The 24924-nt window shown below is 34.0% G+C and overlaps 2 protein-coding genes across 2 annotated transcripts; both read right to left on the bottom strand.

The window, feature by feature from the left end:
- Positions 1 to 1272: 1272 nt before the first annotated feature.
- Positions 1273 to 2121, bottom strand: LOC112527912 (root allergen protein-like). Its single transcript, XM_025138765.1, has 2 exons — positions 1866 to 2121; positions 1273 to 1733 (listed from the first exon to the last, which is right to left on the bottom strand). Exons 1-2 carry the CDS (start codon positions 2044 to 2046, stop codon positions 1438 to 1440), a joined length of 477 nt encoding a protein of 158 aa, XP_024994533.1. The 5' UTR covers positions 2047 to 2121; the 3' UTR covers positions 1273 to 1437.
- A 13436-nt stretch (positions 2122 to 15557) lies between these two features.
- Positions 15558 to 16366, bottom strand: LOC112527693 (root allergen protein-like). Its single transcript, XM_025138460.1, has 2 exons — positions 16132 to 16366; positions 15558 to 16040 (listed from the first exon to the last, which is right to left on the bottom strand). Exons 1-2 carry the CDS (start codon positions 16310 to 16312, stop codon positions 15745 to 15747), a joined length of 477 nt encoding a protein of 158 aa, XP_024994228.1. The 5' UTR covers positions 16313 to 16366; the 3' UTR covers positions 15558 to 15744.
- Positions 16367 to 24924: the final 8558 nt, after the last annotated feature.

Raw genomic sequence — 24924 nt, 5'->3', positions numbered from 1 at the left:
AAAGAGTCCTATTAGAACGCTTAGAAATTGACAGTGTCCTATAAACCGATTTTGTTGTAGTGTCGGTCGAGAAATCACAGTGGGGTGGGGGTCTGTCAATTTTACCTCTAAAACAAGAAGTTCGAGAGGTTCTGGTGATAAAGCTAAGAAGACGGATGCAAGAAATCAAGCACGTTTTGCATTGATCTGATTCCGTGTGAAGAAGTCTCAAAAAGGAAAATTGGTTCAAAAGGATAGTTTTGATGTTGCACAAGTAGATAAGAAAAGAAAAAGAAGTACAAGGAAAATAAAGAACAAGTTGAAGAAAAGGAAAAGAAATAGAAGAGGACTACGACGATGAAGAAGAAGAAGAATTTAATAACAATAGAAGGGTTTATTATATGTCTCGGAATGAAGAAAATTTGAAATTAAAAATACCTGACAAAAATCAAAAATACGAAGAAAAATACGTTTGTTTGTTTGAAAAACCTCTTCTAACCTTTTTTTCCGATTATAACCGATGGAATCGTCCATTACGATACATAAGAAAGGTAAAGACAAAAGGCCTTATAAGAAAAGATGCGTCAAAATAATTTTTTTTTTATACATGCCAAAGTGATGGAAAACAAAGAATATTTTTTACATATTCTCCCAGTTTGTCAACTTTTGGGAAAATGATAGCAAGAAGGGTATCGTTGTCTACATTAAAAAAAACTCTTCCCAAAAAATCCAAAAATGAATGATGGTCATGAGTTTGGAGATAATCATAATCAACGAAGTGAGACATAAAATCAAAGAAATATTGAATTTTCAAAAGAAAACAAAGCTACGTCGGGAGTCAAGAATAAATTCAATTTACAGTAGCTATAGTCGGAGTAAGTTGAATTTATATCAAATAATGTCAAAAGCATGTTTGACTTCAATTTAGTTAGTGAATAACCAATTGACAAACTTAAAAGAAGTTATATCAATAACATCTAATGGATTAAGGGATCGTTTACTAAACACTTACTTAGTAAATATTTATCGGATACATTTTTTCATCGGATGAACATGAGAAGGGTCAAGAATCTTACCGGGTTAGAGGGATGAGAATGATGGAGAGTCTTACCAAGGTAAGCGCTTACCCACTAAATTGTTGCATTCGATATGTTTTGATATACTAAAATCTTACGCATCAAAATAAATCTTAGTGTTGACTTATATTGGTAAGCGCTTACCGGGTAACCAATAGGGTAAACGGCCTCTAAATGTAGGCTTGTTGTAATAATAAACAAAACAACTCATCTTTCATATATCAAAGTCACTCATCATAGTTTATTGTAACAAATGGGAACACAGTACAAGAATTAGATAACAAGAATCTTATTCATTATTTCAAACCACATTAAAAAGAGAAACATAAAACATGATATCGAAATTATTTGAAACCATAATAAAAATGTTGATGGAGATGAATTAATAGTTATCTGGATGGGCAACACCATAAGCCTCAATAGCCTTGAACGTTTTCTCATATATGTCCTTTTCAATTTTAAGAACCTCTTCAGACGGCTTCTCATTCCCTTTGCAGTTGTAAATGATTGTTTGCTTGAATATACTTCCTCCGTCGGCAGAAGGTACGATCGTAATTTGATTTGTGATGGAGTCTAATATGCCCATCAAGTTGTCACCTTCAAAGAATGAGTAGGTATAGCTGAAGTTGCTTGCATCAATAGCATCCACCTTATATTTCCCGCTTGTAAATGGGACGGCTGTAGTGGGTAAATCATGTTTACAAAGAAAACGTAATTAGTACAAACTGACAAAGATCATTGGCTTCGCAGAAATATAGTTATTTGGATAATGATGAAAAAGAACCACTGTCTAATGTTATAGTTTCTTACCATCACCAAAAGTGAAGATCTTTATGGTTCCGACACCTCCGTTGCCTTCGCTGGTCTCGATAGCTTTGAATACTTCAGGGTTTACTTTAGGTGCAATGGTGTCAAAATCACTGAACACCTTAAAAATCTTTTCGGCAGAAAATGATGAAGGAATCTCAATGTTGATGCTAACTGAAGTCATGATTTACTAATCACAAAAAAGATAGGAAAAAGGACGATTTGTTTTGCTAAAGAGAAAGGATGCTTTTGTTGGTATGAAATGTGAATGAAGTGCATGGTATTTATAGACCAATGGAATTGGAAAGAAAGCCATCAATTATGACTGATTGCTCATTGGGATAAATAACTTGAATATTATATGTTTGGTGTTGCAATCACATGTGAATAATATTTATTTGTTTCCGTCGTGTCATGTTCTAAGAAAGCTAGAATAATAATACTTCATTAATATATACAATGATTCATTATAACAACTTTAGCTAATCACACCATATGTATTATATATATATATATATATATATATATATAATTGATTTTGTTGTTTTACCCAGAAGACTTGTATATATGTGTAAGGATTAGTTTTCAGTCATTTTCTGGGTAAGAATTTCACTTTTTTTTTTCGAAAACTTTTGCATAAGAATAGTCTACAAAGTGAAATGAAGGTCAAAAAATACTAAAAAAATAAACCCCTTTAAAAAATTGGCTATTTATGTAAATTCTCATTTTAAAACCACATTAATATACAAACCATTGTTTTTCTAAAAGCATTTAATTTACATTTCTAGCCCTTTCAATTGTACATCTACAAAACCTTTGTGTAGGAATTCATAAAGAAACAATCCAATTAATCAAGATAYACAACGAGGGTCGTATTCATACGATTTTGCACTTCTCGACAAATATAATCTGTTTCATTATTCTAAGTGGTTATTCYATTTTGGGTAATAAAGAACTTGTTATTCTTAACTCTTGGGCTCAGGAATTCCTATATAACTTAAGTGACACAATAAAAGCTTTTTCTCTTCTTTTATTAACTGATTTATGTATCGGATTTCATTCGCCCCATGGTTGGGAACTGATGATTGGCTTTGTCTACAAGGATTTTGGATTTGTTCATAATGATCAAATTATATCTGGCCTTGTTTCCCCTTGCCAAACAACCACACATAAGAAATATATATATAGTTTTAACCTCTACATATATATTGTTAAATCTGTTATTGAAACGTATTTTATAATTATCGAAGTTAATTAATTAGAGAAATTAATTTTTCTAAATCGGCTTTTAGTATAATTTACTAATTATCCTTCTTCACCTATGAATGAATGAAAACTTACAAATTTACCATTAAATAAATTAAATCTGACAATAATAAATTTAATGGATAAGGTTGGTTAACAAAGTTAGTAATATTTCAATGGTTAACAAAAGAAAGGGTCTCTCTCTATATATAGGCACAATTATTTATTTGCCAAGTAATAGTATTAACTTTACTAGTTACATGTTAGAGACTGTGTATAGGATTGGATAAAACACAAGAATCGTGTTGAAAAGCACTTTGTGAATACAATGATTCGACCCTATTAGCTTTGGGTTCAGGAATTTCGTATTGGGATAATTCTAGAGTTCTCTTCTTGTTTCCAAAGGCTGTGAAAAATGATATAAATACCCAGATTCTTGTTTTACATATTTAGATGAGAGAATGAAAGATTATTGTTGGTTGAACGGTTACAACCGTTAATGGATAAGGTCAAAGAGTACTTATAACCGAATTTAAGTTCTGGAACCAACAGGTATGAGTCATCGCTAAAAACATATTCAACGATAAGTTCGTTGTTCAGCAACAGTGGAAACTTTTCAGCGACAATTGAAGGCTATTCAAGGACAGCTGATACCTAAAGCTGATTGTTGATTAGTAAAATTCCAAAGTCCAAGAACTTGGATCCAAAGGGGCTCAATGCTTCCCCTCAACCCCACCCGCCGATCTGTCAGCAGGACCACCACCAAGAGTAGGAATGGTGATTTGTTCCGACCCGGTGGGGAACCCAGTTCACCCGACCCGAATGGGGATGGGGATTTCCCGCTAAAACAGGTCCCAGGGCTGAGGATCCTTGTTTGAGGCAAACTGGGTTTAGGGCTAGGGCCGGTATTGTATCCCCCGACCTGCCTCGTACCCGGTATATTAATAGTACTTGGGCTTAGGCTTTGGACTTCACTTAAGCCTTCTATTGTTGGGCTTCACTTGTTGTTTGACTCATGGCCTGCTGTAGTCTGTTGGACTTGGAGTGCATCGTATGTGGCATAACCGCATAAGCCCTCGTCATCGTCAGTCGTCTCATCTCAGCCTCTCAGGACTCAGCGTCTCTGCCGATAGCCAATCGAGATTGTGTCAATAGTCAAATAGTTATCGTTACATCGCAATATCCCATCGAGGTCAGCATGTTGCTCAAACTCTTTTGTTAAATGGAACATTCTATTTACTTATGTTTAAATGCGTCTTCTTTGCAACCACTCTATGTCTTTCTATTTGTCTGTGGATAATTAGAACATGATAAAAGATTATTCCTCAAGAGCTTAAACTAAATTGGCTATTTTTGTTATTTATCACATTCGGCCTACTGCCATCTTTCTTGCAAATCGACAAAGTTACACACACTCATTCATATGTCAACCAACTTTTGATTGTAAGGTTATGCCATCTTTTTGTTTGTAAGTCGACTCACATAACCACACACACATATGGCACCAAGCTTCTGTAAGGCCGCCTTTGCTTGTAAGCTTTTGATTATAATTTCTAAGGCTGCTTTTTTGCTTGTAAGTCGACACACACCATATAATGGCTATGATTAGGCAACGTTGTGAATATTTGGTTTTGGGTTTTTGCCTTCTAATGTTTTATGTTATATATATTTCAAACTATATGTTTTTACTTGGTAATAAAAAATAATGTAAAACATATAGAAACTATTATTCACAGAAGTATTACTAAAAACATACAAGAACTTTTAGTCACTGATTCATAGAATCATAGCTATTATTAAAAACATACAACAACTATTTTACTTGGCTGCCTTTTTTTTATTAAAAACATACAACAACTTGAAGTTGAAGATGGACAGTCTGCCTCTTTGGTAGAAAAATGGTCATCCATTGAGCAGATAACTGGATTTTCCTCTATGAGATTGTGACTGAGGATATCTTTGCTTTTAGCATATAACACAGAAGATATTAGATGTAATGCTACGAAAGGACACGATAAAGATCAAACGACTTGTAATGACACCAACAGATCTGTAAGCATGCCTATGAGGTCAAATATTAGCCCTGAGACTGAACCATCAAACAAAAGATTGAAATATGTTGTCTAGAACCATTTTGAAGCAATATATATTGACGGTCTTCATTGATTTGCAAAATGTAAAAATTGCAATAAACGGATGACTAGTAGACCCAATGATGGGACGACACATTTGAAAGATCATTTTAAGATATGTCCTAGAAGAGTTACAAACGACATAAGCCAATATATTCTAGCTCGAGAGCAGACCGCTAAGGATGGAAAAACATATTTGTTAAGTAATTATAGCTTTAGTGCTGAAAGCTCAAGGGATGATTTAGCTAAGATGATCATTCTTTATGATTATCCACTTTCTATTGTTGAGCATCATGGCTTTCGAAAGTATTCAAATGGTCTTCAACCTTTATTTAAGGTGTCTTGTAGAGCTACAATCAAGTCCGACATCGTGAAGATATATGAAACAAAAATAAGGTTGTAAATTGCGATGTTTGTAAGAAAACAAAAGTAGGATTGCTCTTACTTTGGATATGTGAACAACCTGTAACCAAAACAAAGGTTACATGGCACTAAGAACGCACTACATAGATGCCAATAGGAAGTTACAAAATCGGATTATCATGTTATTTCTCATTTTAGTATTCTGTAAATCTTTATAATTCAATGTTAATATATTATTTGTTGCAACTTTTTACATGTGCCATATCCACACACGGCTTTGTCCCAAGTTATAGTCGAGTGCTTTATGGATTAGAACATTGACAACAAGTTGTCAATATTGACACTTGACAAATGTTCAATAAAATGATGCTTTGGTTGACAGACTCTTAGGTACTCTTACTTCTTCCTCATTAATTTTAAAGGGTAAGTTGTTTTACATGTCGTTGTGCGCATATCATTAATATTCTTGTGCAAGATGGGTTTTCTATGATTGAGAAAGCAATCAAGAATGTTAGGCATAGCGTCTCATTTTGGACATGTTCTGCTAAAAGAGCCCAAGACTTTAGACTCGTTGCACGACAACTAGGTGTAGATTGTGAAAGAGAAATAATACTCTACTGACGCAAACTCTTCAAGAGCATCATAAACTAGTTCCAATTGTTACTCCATCCTTCTCATCCATATATTGCTCAGCTCTCCAATCGCTGGTGGAGAATCATGCTTCACAAGCAGAGTCACTAACCAAACTCGAGTCCAGGCTCGATGAGGTTATCACTCACCTCCCTTCTCCAAATGAGGATAACAAAGAGGGGGATAAGATTGCCAATGAAGCTGAGTCCGAGAAGCTAGTCTCAAAGGCTGATGAGCTCCTCGTTAAGAGCAGTCCTAAGATCGATGCAGTTAAAGCTGGTAAGGATATGCCATCCTCTTCCCCCGCTAAAGCTAATCTTTCTATACATGAGGGGGAGATGGAAGAGGATGATAATGAAGATGATCTTCCAGACCCTGGAATTGACCTAGGCGATGTTGACGATGATGATGAAGATGAATTCTTCATCAAACCAAATCCCATGGCATTATCCAGGGGAATCCAGATCAAGGACTCGGACCCTCAAGGGGAGATGGCCCCTTCATCAGAGAACCAAAATTCTCAAGGAAAATGACTTGTTGAAGACAACCAAACAATTATCCATAACTCTGAGGGGGAGCTCAACTTTTCTGAGGTAAGCCTTCCTATGATCCTCTACACTTCTCAAATCTCTAAACCTGAACTTTCAACACCTATAACCCTCTCTTCATACATCCCTTTCTCAATCATCTCACCTTCAAATGATTCCAGCTCATCCTCTGCCATGCTTGATTCCCCAATCAAAAGGAATAAACCTTCAGAAGCTAAAGACATTATCTTGTACATACCTGAGTCTGATGCTGAAGACGGAGATGCCTATCTCAACATATCAAATAATCACATAATAATTACCTCAGTTGATAACCAGAATCTAGTTATTACTCCCTCGATATAGAAACCTTAAACTCCAGAAGTAACACTATCTATGGGATGCGAGTCCAGAGGAGATTAGAGTCTCTGCCAAAGAAAGGTTTCCACCTCTAGCCTTTAAGGCTTGGAATCTTCAGAGATCGTCTAGACTTAAAATATTCAAAGCTCCCCCTCAACATGATGCTCTTGTGAAGAAATCTCCAATAAATGATCAAGTAGTGCTTCGTAAGCTTTAGAGGCTCTAGCTTATCGACAAGAAATATTTCAAAAATGAGGAACTTGGAATGACTATCACCCAAAAATATCTTATTCTAATCGTAGACCTCGAAACCACCAAGTGTATAACTATGAGAGAGCCCCCTTATGAGATCCAAGGATGAGAATTAGACTTGGAAGTTCTTTGATCCTTGACAAAATTTCAACATCCCATTTCTGCTTGCAAGAAGCTATCTCTGATGAAGTGTTGGTTCAGAACTATGTGTCTTGATCCTTTGTTGTTTAGAAACATTGTCTAATGAAGAACGGGTCCAAAATTGAGATGAACTGAAGTCGTGGACATCTTGAAATCTAAAAATACATTTGATTTGAGCGTTAAGAAAAACATTCTAGAGTTTGACGTGTCTTAGTGCAATCCATAATACCACCTATCATTTCCAAAAAAAAATCTTTTGACCACAAAGAAGGCTATTGTCCAGCACCATTGCACCGACTTCTACATATTTCTGGTAATGGAAGATCTGGAGTTTCTATAAAATGAAAATATAAAATTGTAGATCAGCGTGTTAGATTTCCAAAGAACTTGATCTCACATTTATTGGTGCTCAGACGAGTGAGATATGCTAATAATGCCAAAGTTGTGCAAATCTATCAGCAGCTTATGCTATAGTATGTTCAAGCTCGTATCACCTTCTAGTCCATGTGCCACTTCTAAAAGGCTTTTCCAGAAATATTCCTATCTCTGGTACTTCTGGACATTAAGTTATGGCTACTTCTGGACATGACGTCATAGCTACTTCTGGTCTTCTTTTTGAAACTCAAATCAACGAAGAACATTATCATCCAACCATCTTATACCAACTTTGTCACTAAATTACACCATTATAGCTCTGGAGTTTGCAAAAACTCAAAACATAAATAGTGTAGAAATTCTGTTATCTGTTCATGGAGTTAGATTCATCTTCTCTAGAGCTTGAACAAATAAGATATGATTGATATAACACAGTCATGTGGATTTGTCTAGTAGCTTCTTCTTTAACGTGCTAGCATCTACTCGAGTGAACCTTCTCTAAGGCATGAAATACTCCAGAAGCTCTGGTCCTTCACTCAAGAAGCAGATCTAACTCGATGCGTAACACCTTTGCCTCAGCAAACTACATTTCACTTCAACGATACTTCTGGCCTTTCCACCTTTCGAATATGTGAAAACTCAAAACATGAAACTTGTATATCCGTCTGTTATCTATCTAGGGCCATTTAAATCGTCTTAATTGGTTTTGTGATGAGAAATATATGAATGACATAGCACAACATCGCAAATCTATCAACATCCTGTTATTGTTCATCGCCGTAAAAAATTGAATCTTGTTTTGCACAATAAAATCACAATCAAAGTGTTGATTTCAAAACTTTGGTTGCTGACATTGAAAATTCTTATTCATCATATCACTATATGAAACCAAATCTCTCATAAGCAATTCATCAAACATCTTGTGTGCATAAGCAGTTGTTAACAATTTTGCTTCGATTTTTCTTCCAGAACTACCATCCACATTTCAAAGCTGATGAAAATTTACTTGTCGAATTGAATAAGAACAAAATAAAAACAGAATTTAAATACAAACATAATCAACCACAGATTTGAATGGAATTGTCGAGAACGACTCGAGAACAAAGATAAAATGAATAGCATGGATCTAGAAATGAGATGAAATAAAATGGATTTAATGAGATGAAATTGAAAGATTGGATCGATTTAATTATGAATAATCAATCTTCTATGATACCAATTGTTGGATCCCATATCTCATATTGAATCAATGATCTAAACAAAATATGTAAAGCAAAAGCAATTGTAGATCAAAACAGTTTATAAATGGAAGAATAATTAATCCATATGAATAATAATAATATGATTAATCGTGGATACATGGATTGGAATGATGAGGGTACATGGAGATGCAAAGTTTCTAAAAACAACTCATATTCACAAACTGCAAAAGAGGAAGGGGACTCTTATTTATAAGGAGATACAAGAAATTACGATTTTCCTACTTTACGCCTTAGTTTTCCTTACTTTACAGATGGTTGTGCTTGGGGTTGACGGGTTGTGCTTGAGCGCCAACTAGGCTTACGAACGATTAAATTGTGCCTGGATGGCAACTATATGTTACTGATTTGAGAAGTCTTACCTGACTGATTTTATTGCAACTATTGAACTAAGAAAGATTTCTTTACTAGATCGAATGGTATAACCCTCATTTTGCTTTCAAAATATGCATTTCAGAGCAACAATGTTTAGAAGGTAAAGGAAAAGTATGTGACATTTTTATTTGTAGTTTCATGTATGAAGCTTGTAGACAAATTTTATGAAGTCTGCTATTGATCTTTATATTGTGAAGTTATATATTTTGGTATGAAGTTATTGATAACAAAAAGTTTATGGTAGCCTTCGGGCAATTTTAAAGTTTTATAAGTTGGGATCCAATGTAAACCCCCACTATGATTGTTGTATAAATTCCATATTATTTGCTATATGGGAATGCGAATTGTTAAATTTTGGGTTCAAGTGGACCTCCACATTGTGCACCAAGTGGACGTCCGAATTGTGCACCAAATGGACGTACACATTGTAACTTTTCAACCAAAAAGTTTATTTTCAACTGTTGAAAGCACTATGTATCAGATAACTTTACCGAGTGGACGTCCATTTTGTACTTTTTAGCTATGAGTATTTAATGTTGTTGTCATTGAAATGGTCAACATGTCATAGCTAAAAAACCATATTTTTTAATACCATCATTAGATTAGAAATATTGACTTTTACTAAAATGGACCTCCCTTCTTCTTTTTCTTCAGCGACTATGGCACTGACTATCCCATCAGCGTCTACCCAAGTTGTACCTTCCTCATCCTCTATGAAGAGGACACATTCTGAACCTAATATTGGTCCTCGTAACAAGACCAAGGCTTCTAAACCTAGGAAAACCAAAACCACTCAAGGCGGAGTTTCTAAACCTAGGAAAACCATTCAAGGTTCTTTATTTTGGGGAAAAGAAGTTCATGAATTTGTGGGCCTTATACCTCCATGCGGCATTGCTCTGTCAAGCTTCTGGTAAAGATCCACCCAATTTTGATTTACACATATAGTACACATGAACCAGGTCTGGTTGTCCCCACATCTGATGAGATCTTTGCCCAAGCCATGAAACAAGCTCAACTGTTTCAACCGTTAGAGGAATGGACTGGCGTAAGCACCATAGGACCCGAGGTTACATCTCATAAGCTTCCTCAGAAACTAGTCTCTGATTCTCAAGATAGAGACGGGGCAAGTCACGCCTTGGTGGCAATCAGTCGGATGCTACTAAAGATGCCTTAGGTACCACATCCTTCCCTACATCTTTTTTTACTAAACCGGAGCATTCCTTAGCTCAACTACTTGTTCATTTTATCTCAGGTCCTATCCTAGGCGCTGATAGGAAGGCAGTCTCTACCTAAGTAGAGAAGGTACCTAAAAAGTAGCCTCCTTCCACGAACACAAAGCTGCAATTTAGTTTACCAATCCTAGTCATGGTATTGGAAGATGTCCAAGATGTGAAGAAGAAGGGTGACAACCTTCATCAGTATGGTGCCAGCATCTATCGGCACACATCCTCCTTAAAGGAAGATGTGCTCAAGTTGAAGGTGGAGGTCTCTGAAAACTCCTCCAACATCAAGGGCCTTCAGAGTGCCTTCGCCGACATCTGAAGAGGTTAACACTCAGCTTGTTGAGCATGGAGTGTTATTGACACAAACTCTTCAAGAGCTTCAGAAACTAGTTCCAATTGCTACTCCATCCTTCCCATCTATATATTGCTCAACTCTCCAATCGCTAGTGGAAAATCATGCTTCACAACAAGAGTCACTGACCAAACTCGAGTCCAGGTTCGATGAGGTTATCACTCACCTTCCTTCTCCAAACGAGAATGACAAAGAGGGGGAGAAGACTGCTACTAAAGCTGAGTCCGAGAAGCTAGTCTCAGAAGCTGATGAGCTCCTCGTTAAGAGCAGTGCTAAGATTGATACAGCTGAAGCTGCTAAGGATATGCCATCCTCTTCCCCCGCTAAAGCTGATCTTTCTATACCTGAGGGGGAGATGGAAGAGGATGATAATGAAGATGATCTTTTAGAGCTGGATCTTCCAGACCCTGGAATTGACCTAGGCGATGTTGATGATGATAATGAAGATGAATTCTTCATCAAACCAAATCCCATGGCATTATCCAGGGGAGTCCAGATCAAGGAATCGGGTCCTCAAAGGGAGATGGCCCTTTCATCAGAGAACCAGAATTCTCAAGGCAAAGGACTTGTTGAAGATAACCTAACAATTATCCATAACTCTGAGGGGGAGCTCAAATTTTCTGAGGTAAGTCTTCCTATGATCCTCTACACTTCTCAGATCATTGAACCTGAACTCTCAACACCTATAACCCTCTCTTCATACATCCTTTTCTCAATCATTTCACCTTCAAATGATTCCAGGTCATCCTCTGCCATGCTTGATTCCCCAATCAAAAGGAATAAACCTTCAGAAGCTAAAGACATTCTCTTGTACATACCTGAGTCTGATGCTGAAGACGGCGATGCCTACCTCAACACCAAAAGATCCTCAAGACTCCCTGTGTGTTCAAGGGTTGAAGAAACTAGAAGGATGATACAACTGATAAATCCACTCGACCAGTTCAAAGTAAAATCCCTCTTCATATATCTGAAGGTGGTGAGTTTTATTTTCTCACTGATGCTGAGAAGGAAGAAGCATTGGGAGCTGAGGAAGAGCTTGAAAAGCATAAACAGCAAATGAAGGATAGCTTGGAGTTGCCGAATGCTCTTGCAAAAGAAGCTCACTCTTAAGGAAGGTTTGAGAAATATAATTCCATTGGTGCTCAATTCTTCTATTCAGAGAAGCTGAAAAAGAACATGAAAAGGAGTTGGCACTAATGAATGAAGAACTAAGGTGGTGTAGGGAAAAGATCAATGGACGACTGAACGAAGACAAAATAACCAATGTGATTATCTATGGACGCACCAAGGATGGTCAACTGCTAGTCTCAATGGTGATATTCAGAGAGAATAAGCATGTAGACACTTACTATCCTACCTTCCTTTATTAGTATGGATTCTATGAATGGCTTGAGATTAGGCATGCCATTCAGAGATCAAAGTCAAGATACAAGGAGGTGATCGAGCATGCACTGAACCAACTATTCGACATAATATCAAAGGTAAATGAAATCCCTCCTTTACCTCAAAAAGTCTCAAGGAAAAGAAGAACCATCATCTCATATATCGAAGAAGGGCTTTCTCACAAATATGAACATCAAACTAAGTTCTCAATAGATGCCCTTTTGGAGCATATGAAGAGACCTGACCTATCAATGCTCAACCTGACACTGCCTGAGAAAGATCCTTATGCTCCCAACTCAGTGCACACCAAACCTGAATATGGTCTTATCTTTTTAGACTATGATGGTGACCATAGGTTTCAGAGAGTATCTCAACTCCCTCTTCCCCCAGCTGAACACCTCGACTATCTTCGTTCCTCGATCAACGATGACATTTTTGGAGAGATGATAGACAGAGAGATCAGAAAGGAGATGCTGAAAAGAAAGACTCAAGGAGAACAAGTCCCCTTCTACATTTCTTTTAATGATCTAGCTGATAGTATTTCTTTTTTCCTTTTCTCAGTATATAGACTTTTAGCACTTAGTACTTAGACAACTTGTAATTTTATTTACATTGTAATCTTCAGTTTCAATTATCAATGAAATTTCAAAAATACTTTACCTTATCCTTGCTGAAAAAATATCCCTAAAAACAGTAAATGGGACATGAATATACGAGTTCCATTTCTCGTTTAAATTATTAATTAGTGATAAAATATCTTCCTTTACATTTATCAGCTAATATGCTTTTAGTGATGTATTTCTTTTTTATGAAATTTTATTTTCTCACTTGTAATCTTTTACAAATAAATGAATTTCAGCTTAATGCTCCTTGACATTGAAAAATATCCCACAAAACAGTAAATGGGACATGTACCTTTCAAGTCTCATTCCTTCACTGTAATACATAGCAATTTTTTTATGTTGCTTCGTCATCATCAAATAGGGGAAGATTGTTGATCCAAACTATCTCAGGTATTTAATGATGATCCTACATACTTAGTGAAAAATACTTGTTGTAAATTTTGTTCAGTTTCAACAAACATCTCTAAGTCTGTTCAGTGATTGCTGAACATACACTATAAACGTTTCGAAGAAAAAAGTATTCCCCAAAGAAAAAACTTATATCAAAGAAACCTTCAGCGATGTCAAAGAAGTAGCTGAAGAAAGAGACATGACAGTTTATTATCTGAAGTGGATACGGTGATAACAGAATGTCTAAATCAAAGTGTTAAATCTGACCCACACTCAGCGATTGCTAAAGAACCTTTCGAGATAAATTAATGTCAGCGATCAAATGAATCTTGCTCTACAAGATTAGTTTTTGTCTTATTCCTAATGCACAAAAGGACAATCTCATAGCCCTCACAAAAAGGGATACATACGGAGTTGCTTTATTTTCTCCAAACGTGCTTACCAACCTTGTAAAAGTCAACTGTTCATATGAAACTAAAAGCCTTCATGTCTAAAGACAAAGGACAAGTTCTCCACTAGAAGTTTGTCACATGGCTTGTACCATCTGACTTGCATTAAGTGCAATGAGTATAAATAGTTGAGAAGTTCTCTCTTATCGGCAACGCCTTCTTCTCCTTACTATATTCTTTCTTGTTTTTAATCTTATTTGTACTTAACTGAACTGTGTGTTTCTTAGATTGTTTAGATTAGGTCTTTACCTTTTCTATTTCCGCAACAATTTGTAAATTTTGTATTGATCTTCTTTTATCAATAAAGGAAATTTAAGATTTCGTGTGTTTTGTATTCAACTCCCTTCTACAAACTGTTACCTTCCAAACTCTTGTAGATCCGTTTGAGACGAACAATGACTTTTACCACAGTTAGTACTTACCGAGTAAATTGTTGCACACGATATCGTTTTGATGAACTAAAATCTTATCCGATAAGTAAGTGATAAACGCTTACCGGATAAATGTTTGGTAAACAGTCCCTTACAGGAAATTTATGCAAATAGCCATTTTATAAAATGACTTTCACATTTTAGCCACTTTACAAAGCCCTTTCTTGAAATAGCCAAAATTTAAAAAAAGAAAAAAAAGACCTTTACATAGACAAAGAATTTTCCACACAAAATTTATTATGAGGAAAAATAATTTTAAAAAAAAACTTTACGTAAAAAAGGAGAATTTACGCAAAAAAATGCTTTAAGATTTTCTGCATAAAACTTTTTGTGTAAAATCCCTTTTTTTACAAAATTCATTGTTTAACTCCTTTTTTTACCTGAAAATAAACTTTATGTAAAGCTTTTTTGTAAACTTTAGCTAAAAAAATGATTTCTAAAATGATTAAAAATTAATTCATTTTATAAAATGAATATTTATGTGAATTTTCTGATATTTTCTTTGGCTAAGTTGGTTTTTTTGGTTGTTTATTATATGGTTTACGTTTTCTCCCATTCATCTATGGAAAATACTTGTTTAAGTTTAAAGTCAACTACTATACCACCATGTCATTTTCCACAACAACCTGAATATGATAGTTATATTATTGAAATCTATCATCTTTTTGCTACGTTCATAATATGAAAGTCAACTTTTGACTTCAATTAAGTTTAGCGAATGACTTATTGGCTAAGAGAATAATTGATAACAAAACAATTTACCCGGTAAGCGCTTATCCGGATAAGAGTCGTTACTCGAGTAAAACTCTTCATCTTTATCATTGTTCTTACTGGGTAAGATTTTTGACCCTTGTCATATTCATCCGGTAAGGCAAATCACCCGGTAAGTGTTTACCGGGTAAGCGTTTAGTAAACGGCCCCTAAGTTTAGTAAATGACTTATTGGTTATATGATCGAGAAGAATCAAGAGAAAAATTGATAATGGAATTGATTTAAAATCGGATTTGAAATCAATAAAAAAACATCCTACCAGTGATTTTTTTTTTATTAACCTGGATTCAATCCGCTATGCAAGCCGACTAATCCAAGGGCAACTACAAGTTTTGTAGATAGCCCGGAGTCACCGCTTGCAGACTACTTTAAAAATGTAAATATGTATAAAACAAATTGACAAAAAAAAAATTAAAGAAAATTATTCCATATTCACTCATCATTTCTTATAGTAACAAATGCAACGAAATCAAAGGTAGTACAAAAATTACATAACTGGAATCTTGATCTTTATTCCAAACCACACTAAATCGAGAAACAGCAAACACGATACCGAAAGGATTTGAAATCGCCCACGATAGAAAATGTTGACGGAGAAAAATCAATAATTTTCAGAATGAGCAACACCATAAGCCTCGATGGCCTTGAACGTTTTCTCATATGTTTCTTTTTCGATTTTAAGAACCTCTTCAGATGGCTTCTCGGCACCTTTACAGTTGTAAATGACTGTTTGTTTGAATATGCTTCCTCCGTCGGCAGAAGGTATGATTTTAACATGATTTGTGATGGAGTCTAATATGCCCATCAAGTTGTCACCTTCGAAGAACGAGTAGGTATAGCAAAAGTTGCTTGCATCAATAGCATCCACCTTATATTTTCCGCTTGTAAATGGAACCGCTGCAGTAAATAGTTATATATGTTTAGATAAACGTACGTATAGTTATTTGAATAATGATGAAAACGAGTATGTAATGTTACGATTTCTTACCATCACCGAATGTGAAGATCTTAATGGTTCCAACACCTCCGTTGCCTTCGATTATGTCGATGGACTTGAAAAGTTCGGGATTCACTTTAGGTGCAATATTATCAAAATCACTAAACACCTTGAAAACTTTTTCGGCAGAAAATGAAGATGGAACCTCGATGTCGATACTAACGGAAGTCATGATGTATTAATCACAAAAGAAGATATGTAAGAGAGAAGATGATTATGTTGGTGTGATATATGAGTAAACTTTGTGGTATTTATAGGCCAGTGGAGTTGGAAAAAAAGCCATCGACTTTGACCAATTCGTGATAATTCAATTAAGATGAAAATTATATATATACATATATAGGTATATATATATATATATAGGTACGTATTTTTCTATTAACATGGATATCCAACCCGTTATACGAGCCGACTAATTTCAGGACGACCACCTGTTTTGCACATAGCCCGGAGTCAACGCATTTGAACCTCCGTGGCAACAAAGGGATTTTTATTTCTCCTTCGATTTAAACTTTGGGATCTCCTGGTACTTTTGACCTATGAAGTTAAGCTCAAACCAATCAGACACCACCCTTGTGGTTATAGGGTTGGGATTTTGTTATAAGTAATTATGGTGAGAACTATAAGAAGAGATTTTCATTCTAAGATTAATCATAATTGAATTTCAACATTAATGAGGTGCATTGAGATGCATCAGATCAATTTGAATCTAAAGATCAATTAACGAGTGAACATGAGATTAAAAATGATCAATGATTTAGATTTATTTTTACGCTTTTCACCATAACTTTCTTTCTCACAAATCCTTCGAATATATATATATATATATACACACACACACACAATACAGTTTTTGGCCTATCCGTCGCTAATTAGTGACAGGCCAATTAACGAGATAAATATGATCGTTTTTTTTTGTGTAATTTATTTTGCTCGAATTTTTATTTATTTTTCGTCTTTTTCCTAATTAAAAATAAGAGGGAGGGGTGAGATTTTTTAATAAAAAAGTTTTGTGACCATCTTGTTAATCACATCCATTAGATCATCTAATATGACGGTTGATAAGGTGTTTTTTAGTTTTCCATTTATTTGAAGTATTTCCTTAAACCTCCTACATAATATATATATATATATATAGAGAGAGAGAGAGAGAGAAAGAGAGAGAGAGAGAGGTTCAAATGAGAATGTTTAAATGTATGAGAAATAGAGAATGATCCTTGCCCGTTGATTAGGGTAATATGCTAATTAGCAAAACCGGTGGCAATATATGATCAATACATCGTCATCGTAGATCACAACAATGGAAGTCTGGTTGGCGATATATGATCTCAATCCCATTAACGCTTCTAACTAGCTAATCTAATCCGGTTTGAGGACAATTCTATCATCGATTTTTTCCTCGATTCTTCTTGATCATATATCGCAATTCTAGGTTAACAAGATTATCAAAAATTTTAATTCTATCTTTATCAAATCTCGTATCTTTCAATATGAATCCGAATATAGAAAGCAATCTTGAGCAAAATGTTGATTTTGATCCAAAAACTATAATGTTCTATGTGAATCTAAGATTAATATGTGAATCAATTAAATAGTTCATATGTCAATCATTCAGATTCAAATGTGAATATTTTAAATAGTTCATATATAAATCACACGAGTTCACATATGAATCGATTAAATAGTTCATATGTGAATCATACGATTTCAGATATGAACACATAGTTCATATGTGAATCACACGGGTTCACATATGTACATATAGTTCATATGTGAATCTCACGAATTCACATATGCACATATTTTAATTTGTTTGCCCCGCCTATTTATAAAAATTACAAAACAATTCGTTTATGTTCCGTATAGTTGTCATCATACAACCAAATTATCCAAAAATACATAATTAATCCCTCAAATCTTAATCATTAATTTGTTAATATAAATACTAAAATCACTTCTTTATTTCTCATATATTTATTTAACACACTTTTTAAATTAATCTTATGACTATACATGTAGTTGTTTGGGTTTATCGTCTAATGTTCCTGAGAAAGTCAGAATAATGTATTTGATTGCACTATCAGCCATCTGTTCATTAATATTAAATAATAATATCCTTTTCTCATTTAATATTAGTAAGATTCAATACCCTCTTATCATAAAAATTAACGAGGTTAGAGCCGTTTATTAAATGCTTATCCGGGTAAACACTTACCATGTAACATTATCTCATTGCATGAATATAGTAAAGATCAAGAATCTTACTTTTTAAGAGCGAGACAAGGACCAAGAGTCTTACCTGGTAAGTGGGGGAGACGACTCTTTCCACGGTAAGCACTTATCGGGTAAATTGTTGCCACTACAACAGAATCGGGTTTATAGGACACTCTCAATTTCTGAGTGTCCTAATAGACCTAGTTTATAGGATCAAAAAAATAAAGTGTCCTATTTAAGGGCGTTGTAATAAGTTTATATGACGTTTTTTGACGTTGTAATAAGTTTTTTAGGACACTTTTAATATAAAGCGTCCCATTGGCAACTTTTAGGACACTATTTGAAAATGTCCTATAAAAACAAGTGTCCTATAAAAAATTGAGTTTATATGACACTTTCTCAAAAACGTCCTATAAAGTTGTTAATGCGACACTTTGCATTAAATATGTCCTAAAAACTTGTTAAGACGCCCAAAAGCGTCATATAAACTTACTATAACACCTTTAGATATGACGGTTTATATGTTGGTTATATAAATGAAGTCCTATAAAACGGTCTATTGGTACGCTTAGAGATTGGGGTGTCCTATAAATCCAATTTTGTTGAGTGTGCATACGATGTCATTGGGGGACTAAAATCTTACATGGTAAGTAAATAATAGTTTTAAATTTTATCAGTAAACAATTACCGGAATAGTGTTTGGTAAACGACCCCTTAGTTTATTTAAACATGTAATATTTAAATTGATATATATTCTATAAATGTTTTTCGTTATTGAATAAGTATGTATTATTTCTTATTAAAATAAATACAAAATCAAAAATCACATTTTCTTATCGAGTAAAAATTAGTTCATACAAAAATGTTTAAAAAATCTGTGTTCTCTTCATACCACAAAAATATATTGAACCACAAAGGTGGTGGTCGATTGATTTGAGTTTGTGTTCTAAAGATTAAAAGTGTCGTGAGGTCTCAGGTTCAAGTCTAATTATGAATCAAAATCTCTTTGTAGCCATGGAGGTTCAAATGCGGTGATTCGGGATAATTGTCCTGAGATTAATTGGCTCGCATAACGGGTTGGATATCAGGTTAATAAAAAAAACAAAACAAAAAAGAGATTACATGTTGAAATACAAAGAGCATTTTAAAACAATTTTAATTTACATATTCCACCCTTGCATACTATTCTTTTTCTAGAAGCATTTTAATTTATACTTCAACCCCTTTCAATTGTATATGTATACCGACCACCTTATCATGACCATTAAACTAAGAAAACGTATATATGTAACATTGATTTTTAGTACCTATGGCATGCCTATTATAGTTGAATAATTTTAATTAAGTGGTAAAAATACAAAATTATATATATATATATATATATATATATATAGTTGGATTCATGTGAGACCCGTAAGACCAATTTATGTTCATTGATCAATTTTATAAGTATATGATCTAATGGTCTAAAGTTGCACGGTGACAATTTTGTAATTATTGAGAAGTCTCGTGGCGTTTATGAATGTTCAGATTTGATGATTATAGATCTAATCCAAGGGATGAGAATTGGTCATACGTGTCTTACGAAAAACTATTGGTCTCACGATATATATATATATATGGCTTGAAAAACACGTAAATAATAAACAAAGAAATAACAATAGATAAATGAAAACCTAAGACTAGTTAGTGGCCGGGTTGAAAAATGTCACATAAATAGGTGGCTAGACATATAAAGTAAGAATTAATAAGACACTCCATAACCTTAAAAACTCTAGCTACCTCTCCAATGTCTCCACTCCTAATTTCACCAAAAGTTCAAACTCTCCTCTTTCCACCTAGGCTCCAAGTCTCTATATCATAAGGATTTGATATAATTGTATATGTATTGGGATCGACCTAGAACATCGTATACTCCTATGTGTATACATAAGAATGGTTTTGTAGAAGTTGTCATCAAAAGGCCATAGATGAGAGCTAGAGCATTGATTATACGAACCAATTTACCTATATCATTATCTTGCAGTATTACATGGTTCATTTTTAAACTCGCTACTAGTCAATTATTGTCATGCCCACCAGCTAATAACTGGATTAAGGTTGATATTTTATATTTAAGCATAATTTGGTTGTGCAGAATATGTGTCAATTGTGACCCCACCATGCGACAAAATGGATCGTCAAAAACGATTATCTATATGTTGGATATGAACCCTAACAATTATCTGCTAATTAGAACCCCTGACGGATGATTTTTTTTATTGTAAAATTTGTGGATTGTCAATGTGGTGAGACAAGTTACCATCACATAGAGGGATAGGAAAAATGGTTTTCCAAAGGGAAGGATAAGAATTGTCATTGAATTTTCCCATATTATCTAATTATGATCTCGTAACTTCACAATGTAAATTTGAGGTAAAACGAATCAAGGTTGATACTTGATATGTTTAATGTTACTCTAAAAGTGACAATATCACACATACTAGCTACAAATGTACTCGAAAGGTTAAAAATACCCAAATAGGGGAAGAACACCACTGGAGAGTGTGTTGCAATGACACATTGTGGATGTGTGGTTGATGATGTAGCTCCTAAACGGAAATGGGGGAAAATACTTGGTCTGATAGACACATCTAAAGGAAGAGAAGAGTAAGACAACTATTTATCAGCAAAGAGTAAGGCACAACTATTTATCAGCAATACATAAACCTCTTATGTCTCTAATTATTGCCATATCCATGAATAAATACTAGAGGATACTCTGAAGTTAATACTGGTTCCAAAGAACAAAGAAATCTCAAATGGGTTATGTGAGTGCACATGAGTCAATAGACAGATCATACATACTTATTGATGATATATTTGCATATACTGTTGCTAATGAGATGATAAAGCACGATGACATGGAACCAAGATTAGTTGAAAGATGTCAATAAAGAGAAGATTGGCCTAATTATGAAGAACCAATCCAGAAAGAAGTATTCTTTGACAAAAGAATGGTTAGGTCCAGTAGTGCTAAACCACCAAGCGTAAAGTCAGTAGGACATAGATGATTCTTTTTCAGAAATTATAATGAAAATATTAAAGTCTTAATGTATAAGGTTCTCTTTTGGTGCAAGGTTTCTAACAATGCCCTCGATACTTATTCATCTCATGATGGACGTTATAATGTTCCACTATTTAACTAGTCTTATAGTTTCAGAAGTATAGGAAATACAATTCATGGATGTGGTTACTACATATCTCTATGGGGATCTAAGATTTGGATATTATATATATATACACACATATGAAAGTGTTTGATAGTGTTACATTACGTAAATCAATTAAGTCTAAAACATGGAGTGTGCTTACAATAAAATTGAAACACCCACTTTACAGATTAAAAAAAAAATCTAGGCGGATATGATAAACCCGCCTAAGTGAATACTTAATTGGGAAGGGATAAAAGAATAATGAATTGTGCCCTTGCGTTCTTATAAAAAAAATGAGTGCTAGATTTTCAATTGTTGCTCTATATATCGATGTTATGAACATAATAGACTACTTTTCATGAAATAAGAGAAACTACAACCTACTTGAAATCTGAATTTGAGATGAAAGATCTTGGAAAAACTTGGTTTTGTCTAGTTATTTTAATGAGGACACCAAGCTTGTGAAATATTAATCCACTGGTTTGAATATGTCGAGAAAATGATTAGGCAATTTAATGTGGATAAAGCGCATCTAGCTAACACTCCTATGATGGTCCAAGTGTTGGATATAAAAAAAAGATCATTTCTTCTAAAGGATGATGGCGAAAAGCTCTTTGAAGCTGGAATTCCATATCTATGTATAATAGGCACATTATTGTACTTAGCACAATACACTTGACTGTATATTGTATTTCTCAGTGAACTTGATAGCTAGATTTAGCTCAGCACTGACATAATGTCATTAGAAAGATATCAAAAATATATTTTGGAACCATTGTGTTTTTAACTATTTTGTTTTGTGTTTTTAACTGTTTGATAAATTTTTAAACTGTTTTGTGTCGTATAAACTGTTTTTCATCAATTTTAACTGTCTTTGACTATTTTTAACAGTTTTTAACTGTTTTCAACAKTTTTGACTGTTTTTACTGATTTTTGACAGTTTTTCGTCAATTATCTGATTTCTTATCAATTTTTGTGTTTTTTTTTCTGTTTTTGTTTTTGAGCTTAATTGTTTTTTATTTATTTTAACTGATTTCATCGCATAGATCCTATATCTTATCAATCTTATTTTTTTAATGGCAGATATCCTAAAGAAGGAGAATCAAGAGATGAGAGTTCAGATTATTGAACTGAAAAAGAGCATTGTGAACTATAAAGAGAAATACATAAATATATTTTCTAAGAATTATGCTAATGAGGAATATATTAAAGATTTGAAAAGGGAGCATAAAGAAGTATTGGAAAGAGTTGAGAATGATTCCAAGTATCAGATTAATAAATTTGAAAAATCCTTGGATGATGTCAAAAAAGAGTGTGAAGAAGAGTTAAAAACATGGAGTAAATCTAATAAAGATTTGTTCAATAAAATCCAAAAAGTTCAAAATGAATTAAATGCTGAGAGGAACTCTTTTGGGAGAAAAATTACAGAGACTGAGAACTTTACTGAGAAAATTCATAAACATGAGAATGATTTGATTGAGTTAAGGAAATTATTGGAAATAGAAAAGGAAAAGGTTTTAGAGGCTGAAAAGGTTTTAAATGCTAAAAGGAAAGATACGAAGAAAGAAAAGAAGAGGATTATGGAAGTTGAGAAAATATTTGATTCTGAACGAAAATCCTTTGAAAATAAGATTAACTCTCTCGAGCTGGACGCAAAGATGTTGTTAAAGCAAATCTCGGATTTTGAGCAGTTGATCATCTTGTAACGAGTCAAGAATGATAAAGAAAAGAAAGACATCTCCGAAGACTGTCAGAGTCAATTATAGAAATTGTCTGAAAGCATTGATCTAAAGCAAAAGGTTTAGACGAAGAGAAAAAGCAATTTGCCCTTGAGAAAAGAAATACTTCAAAGAAGTATACAGCAATTGCCAAAGAGATTGCAAATAAAAAAAAGTGGCTTGACATCGCTTCGGAGAATGACAAGAGCAGCTCAGATGAAGAGAAACGAGAGTTGATAAATCAAAAGAAAAAGTTTGAAATGCTATAGAAGGAGTTAGAAGGTAAACTCCTGGACACTACAAGCAAATTGTCTAATCTAAAGACAGACCTTGAAACTGAGATGAAGATGAGAACTGAACTGAAAATTAAATTTGATTTAGTTACTGCTGAAAGAGACCAGCTTTTACTAAAAGTCAAAGACTTTTCGTGTGCTCAAAGTTCAACTAGTTCTCCTTCTCAGTGTAAAACCAGCTTTTATGACTGTTCCAAATTGAACAGTTATTTAAGTAGTCCTAAACATACTGTTTCTAAGAACTATTATCGTTCTTCTAATCAGTATTATCAAGGGTATGTCATTGGATCACCCAATTACTCTTCAAAGATTAAAAGCATTTGGGTCAATTAGTCTGAATCTGTTTTATCTCAGAACTYTGTTGTTACTAACAATCTTCCTTGCTTTTTGAGATCCACTTCTGATTTGATTCATCTTAGCAAGAGAAGAATCATGTGCTCCACATGTAAATCAACAGATTTTGTGAATAAGAAAATCTATAACAGATGGAGTACAAACAACAGATATCAGACTAATTCGAATGGTAAGAACAGGTATGATCACAATTACTGGTACGGTTCATATTTTATTCCTGATCATCCTGTTAATAGTGCTGAAAAGAAAATATCTTATAGAAATAAATGGTTTGGAAATTTCAACATACCCCAACCCGATACTAACAAAATAGGACCCAAGTTCATTTGGGTACCAAAATCTACTTAATCTGGTTTTGCAGGTGTGTCAATTTTGTGGTGATCAGAATATCATTTCAGTGATACACCAATGYAGGGGGAGTTGTAATTTATTCCAAACACGCTTCTGAACATTTCAGTTCAGGACACGTGCTTTACCGAGTGTGGTTTCTGAACACTCAGTTTAGAACCCGTACTTAAAATGTTTTCTTCAAATTTTTATTTTTTTTGAGCTTAACCGAATCATTTCTATAATCTACTTTCTAGGGGGAGTCTCTACCAAGTTCAATAAATGTTTTTGGAAAATGATTTTTTTGTAAYGAGTATATTTTCTGAACAGGTATTTCCTGAGATTTTTACTTGTGTAATTTCTCATCGAACATAACTCCAATACTTGTTTCAGCTATTCTTCAAACTGTTATTATCACGTCTCTTATACGAAAATCTTTTTCGATGATAATACACTCGTTTGTAWTCAAATATTGTTTTTCTGATATTTTTTTACTTTGATTGATATACATTCAATAATTTTTTTTTGAATATCAGAATCTGTAAACTCGTTCTTACAGATCTTCATTCATTTCTCTCATATATACAGAATAATCTGATCGTTGTCGCATCATTCTTTCGTTAATTGTACTTAAAGCCAAATTTCTTGATCAATTTTTATATGATTATTGTGCTTTAAAGAAAT

Source organism: Cynara cardunculus (genome assembly GCF_001531365.2).
Source record: "Cynara cardunculus var. scolymus isolate 2C chromosome LG 15, CcrdV1, whole genome shotgun sequence".
Classification (NCBI taxonomy): domain Eukaryota; kingdom Viridiplantae; phylum Streptophyta; class Magnoliopsida; order Asterales; family Asteraceae; genus Cynara; species Cynara cardunculus.
This window is presented reverse-complemented; position numbering and strand designations above follow the sequence as displayed.

Excerpts from the sequence above, each read along its gene's own strand:
- LOC112527912 (XM_025138765.1), bottom strand. The coding sequence starts at position 2,046 with ATGACTTCAGTTAGCATCAACATTGAGATTCCTTCATCATTTTCTGCC. Across the intron at positions 1,734-1,865 it reads GATCTTCACTTTTGGTGATG|CCGTCCCATTTACAAGCGGG; the intron begins GTAAGAAACTAT and ends TACCCACTACAG.
- LOC112527693 (XM_025138460.1), bottom strand. The coding sequence starts at position 16,312 with ATGACTTCCGTTAGTATCGACATCGAGGTTCCATCTTCATTTTCTGCC. Across the intron at positions 16,041-16,131 it reads GATCTTCACATTCGGTGATG|CGGTTCCATTTACAAGCGGA; the intron begins GTAAGAAATCGT and ends TATTTACTGCAG.